This window comes from Macrotis lagotis, chromosome 2 (assembly GCF_037893015.1).
Source record: "Macrotis lagotis isolate mMagLag1 chromosome 2, bilby.v1.9.chrom.fasta, whole genome shotgun sequence".
Lineage (NCBI taxonomy): Eukaryota > Metazoa > Chordata > Mammalia > Peramelemorphia > Peramelidae > Macrotis > Macrotis lagotis.
The window spans coordinates 186,367,161-186,371,977 of record NC_133659.1 but is presented as its reverse complement, the minus strand read 5'-3'; the positions used below and the strand labels follow the sequence as shown (position 1 = coordinate 186,371,977).

The following is a 4,817-nucleotide window of genomic DNA, read 5'->3' as shown; positions in this document are numbered from 1 at the left end:
GGCCCTGGGGTAGAGAGATCCGAGTTGGAGGAGGCGGTTACAGGGAGAGGATTAGCACGGCCGGGCAGGGTGGGGCGCGCTGCCGGCCGGGCCGGGGCGCCCCATGCGCCTGCCTCCCTCCCTGTCTCCTCTCCTCCTGTACTCCTACGACGCCGCCGCCTCTCTGCTGGGCTTGGGGCTCCGCTTTTCTTCGCGGCGCAGCCCGGGCCACCCCGCCCCCCCCAGTCCCTTTTGGGGCTGCGTTCTTCCCCCCTGTGGCCTGGCGAGCGCCCGCCACGTGGCCCCCAAGGGGGAGGGGCTGCCAAAGACAGCCCCCTCCCCTCTCAGCAGCCCACTTCTGCGAGGTAGGGCCCACCCACGCGTGTCTCAGAGGGAGCTGGCTGACGACACGCCCACAGGGGAGTCCTGGAGGGATAGGGAGAGACTAGCATAGAGAACATCCCCCCTTCCATGTGTCCCCGCCTCCTAACCTGTCTTCCTTTCAGAGAGCTCTCGGCGGCCCCAGGTGTGAAGCTTCTGCTCTGTGGCCCGGCTCCCGTGCATGATTCTGGGCCTCCTACTTCTGGCTCCGCCCTTGGGCTTCCCCCTCGCTTCGCCTACGCGGGACCTTATACTTGCAGTTCTGCGCTGCGTGCTGGAACCCAGGAGCCCCCTATTGGGCCCTCCCTTTATTCACTACCCCTCAAATTAGTTCTTGCTGAATTCAAGAGGCCGCGGCATGTGGAGAAAAGCAGAAGGAGGGCGTTCTACCTGTGTGACTTGGTGCAAGTTATTTTACTTCTCTCAATTTCTTTTTCCTCATTGGTGAAATGATGACGTCTTAAATCCCTATGAACTCTAAATTTATTAACTTATGATAGCTTCCAGAAATATGATCCAGCAGCGAGAGAAGAGGTAAAGTGGATGAAATGTTGGGTTTGGGATCAGGAACACCTGGTTCTAGATATCACTTCACATGGATATCTAAGCTATGTAGCCTTGGATCAATCATTTAACACATAAAGAGGTGTTCCATAAAACTCATCTACTAAATCAGAGTTAAGTTTCAATCTGCTTTGACGGATAGTTTCCGCACCAGAAATTCCAAAGAAAACCGTATCATAAATCCTTTTGATAGTCTCATTTTAATTTTGCAAAGCATATGGTCTCATTTGGATCCTTCCTCAGTGAGGTAAAGTATCAGCCTGACTTTTCTGGTGCTTGTGATCAAGTGGCATGAAGGTACTAAGAATTGGAGAGTGATAGATCTAATTCCAAGCCCAGAATTCTTATCTACACCTCACTGCCTCTCTAAAATGACCCCTATCTAATCTTGTGCAGAAATGGCTACAATCACATGGTTTGTCCAACTTTCAACTTGCACTTTTTGGGTAGTTTTTATTGATATCTTTCATTTTTAACACCCCCACCTCAGAATCTTCCCTGTAAGAACATTTTAAAAAAAGTAATCCCACAAACAGTAAGGAAAGTATCAGTCAAGTCTTACAGTATATTCCATGTTCCACCCCCTTGGTCCTTCACCTCAGCAAAGAAGAAAGGGAGGTTCAGCTTGTGTGTCTTAAAATAATTATTTTAACATCTTACTTTGACATCTGCCCCTTTCTCACACATACATACCTCTCCAGAATGGAAAGAGAAGCTAGAGGATTTAGAAACCTAGAGAAGACTGAGACTCTGGGACAGTCAGGTGGATTATAAATCTCTGAAGGTTACTTTAGGACAGAACCAGAAAATCAAGGGGACTGATACTATCACAGAAATGTATGCAAGTGGGATTAGCACAACTTCCTGACAGTGAAGGAGGGAACAGAGATAGGAATAAAGGCAGCTATAAGCTTTATTATTCCCTCTGTAAACTGTAGGGGAATAGGGCAGTCAGATGGCAGTGGGTAGATGGGACAAGGCATGACAGGAACCATTTCCTGGGTTGGATTTGATTTGATTTTTTTTTTTGAGGAATGTTTCTGTTTAGTTCTTCAGTCTCTGACTGGGATGGATGTAGACAAAGGAAAGTAAGATTAAATCTTGTGTCTGTCTTCTTAATATTCAAGGACTAAAGACTCCAAAATGGTATATGATGAGGATAAGATGTGGGATAGAGTTTAGATTAGCAGTTACCAAGGTGCCCTAAGGGTGACTGAGACTGCAATAGGAAGAACTTTGAGAATACAAGGGATATTTTATAATATTCCTTTTTTTTTTTTAAAGAAATGTACATGGTAGCATAAATCTACAACTGGAAGGGCTTTAGGAGAACATCCAATTCATTTAAGGTATGAGGAAAATAGGATTTAGGAAGATTAAGTGGAAATCACATAGATGGTAAATTTGAACCCAGAATGGAGATATCCTTGCCACTCAATCTGCCCACCCCTTCAATTTCTTCAACTCCAGCAAATCCTGCCCTCTTTTCATTTTTGTGCTGTCGTTTTATACTATAGAGAATGTCCAAGTTTAAAATGACTGTGGCACACAGAAGGATATAATTTACAGACCTTGTTTCAGACCCTTTCCTCCCCACAAAAATTTGCTACTAGGGAAAAGAAGAGGGTGGCCGCAATAACAGAAAAAGGACACATTCAACGTGAATCATCTTTATTCCCCCAGTTCTCCGGGTGGAGCACAGACTGAGAGGAGGGAAAGAACCCACCTGTTTCTCCCATCCCCTTATTTGGGGACACCCCGAATACATGGAAATTAAGAAGTTCCTACCCCGCTAATCCCTCCCCAGCCTTTGCCCAGACAACTAAATCACTGAACAGCCAGTCTTGGGAGTCCAGTGGTGCCCCAAGGCTTTGAAAGCCCAGTTGTTGGGGGAGTGGCTATTGGTAGACAGGCGCCTCTGTGGCTCACTACCCTTGCCAGCTCTGGACAGGGTTCTGTGCTGCGGGGCTGTCGGTACACAGATGCCCAATGCAGGACAAGGTGCCAGAGACCCGGGAACAGCTGCTGTAGCCCGGGGCTCCGGAGGGACCGGGGAGGGGTTCTCCACTTGCGCCAGCACGACGCCCCACTGTGAGGATGCCTGCTGCATGGTTGCCACTGGCTTGCAGGAGCCTCTGGAGTCGTCCCTGGAGCCCAGATAGGCCCGCCCTCCGTTTCCCCAAGGTGAGGATGCCCGCTGCGTGGTTGCCGGCTCCATGTAGCAGGTCGTAGAGACGACAGGAGCAAGTTTTCTGTCGGCAGCAGTTGGGCATGGGCTGGGCAGTTGCTCGAGCAGGTAGCATCGCCGGAAGCACCAGCAAGAGGAGCAGCAGCGTCACCGTGGCCCAAGGAGCCTAGATGGGAAGGGTGAGGAGAGAGGTGGGCTCTGTACAGGAAGGGGCAAGCCTCCCTCCACCCCGCACCCCTCTCCCCATGCCAGCACTTTTAAATCTCCCATCCCTATGAAATTGTTGGCCAGAAATTCCAATTCCAATAAAACTAAGAGTTTAAAGAAGATGAAATCACTTAAAGCCTAACTTTCTATACTGCCCTAGGGGATCAAGAAAATGGATCATTTAAACTTCCTCCCACCCTTGGGAGGTCTTATCACCTCCACTCTAAATACAAAAGGACAAGGAGATGGAAATGAATTAGATCTGACCATAAAATGGGTTTAGGGGATTCCACATTTCCTATGGATGGATATCTATCTAGCCAAGACTCCCATCTTCTCTCCACCCCAATGTCCACCACAATCAAACCTATTAGTCTTTCCTGTGCTTGTTTTCTCATCTGGTCTGTCTCACTACACCCTATTCCTCCAACTCCCCCCCCCCACCATGCTGGCATGCATAGAATGTTTTCAAGTTCATAAGCAAATAAGAGAAAAGTCAGGATGCTAAGGATGAGTCCTTTTCATTTCTATTGCCTCTCCTGTGGGAGAGTTAGGATAATAGGCTCACCCACTGCTCACTTTCCAGTTGCCTGTCTCATGGTCCACAACAAGAAACTGAACCATGGACCTAAAATGGGGACTCCTAACTCCTCATTAAGATCAGTTGAGGCTCTCCCACTCCAAATTGAGCTAATAAAACTGTTTGCAGCCTGAGAGATCACTTCCCCTACCTACATCTCCTATTCCCTGCTTCCTTGATCCCTGAGGCCTTTACCTTTGGAGTGGTTGGATCCATGGTGCCAGAAGCTCTGGAATAAGTGGAAGCCAGAAGCATGTCAGGCTGTCCAGTCAGAGGGTGCAGAGAGCCAAGCAGATGCTGGGCAGCAGTGACTGGGTGGCAGTGACTGGGCAGCTCTCAACTTGAGGCTTATAGTGACCATGGCTTGAAGGGGGAGGGATGGGCATCTACGCACATCCCTCCGATCAGACAAAGCCAGAACTAAGAATACCATCTTGGGGGGGGGCTTGTCTCCAGGCTGGGTTGGAAGAATGAATGAGGTGACAACTTTGGAGACGGTGTTTGGGTGATGGGGCCTCTGACCTTCCCCTGGAGAAGATGGAAAGCTCCCTGGAGATGAAGCAGTCGCTGGGCATTAATAAGGCAATTGCAGACCCAGGAATCCGAGAACACAAAAGCAGCTCCAGCTCTGACTGGGGACAATGAGACTGAGCCAGAGGGGAAATGAGGGTCGTTAGACTAATTAAAGGATAGGGTGAAAATGAGGGGGGGGGGCCCAGATACTGCATCTTGTCCTAGACATGGTACATAAATCATATGTAGCGAGGGAAAAGGATGAATTGTTAGCAACTCTCTTTATTCTCATTTCTTTGTCTTTCCAAGGCTCCAAAGAGTTATTTCTCAGAGGAAAAAAAATGCTTTTATTTGCCCTCATCTTCCTTTTTTTAAGTTCACTTCTCTCCTAGTTTCATAAATATT

At 48.4% G+C, this 4,817-nt stretch overlaps 1 protein-coding gene across 1 annotated transcript; it reads right to left on the bottom strand.

The window, feature by feature from the left end:
* Positions 1-2,586: 2,586 nt before the first annotated feature.
* Positions 2,587-4,761, bottom strand: HCRT (hypocretin neuropeptide precursor). Its single transcript, XM_074223883.1, has 2 exons — positions 4,095-4,761; positions 2,587-3,278 (listed from the first exon to the last, which is right to left on the bottom strand). The coding sequence occupies exons 1-2, from the start codon at positions 4,152-4,154 to the stop codon at positions 2,853-2,855; spliced, it is 486 nt and encodes a 161-aa protein (XP_074079984.1). The 5' UTR covers positions 4,155-4,761; the 3' UTR covers positions 2,587-2,852.
* Positions 4,762-4,817: the final 56 nt, after the last annotated feature.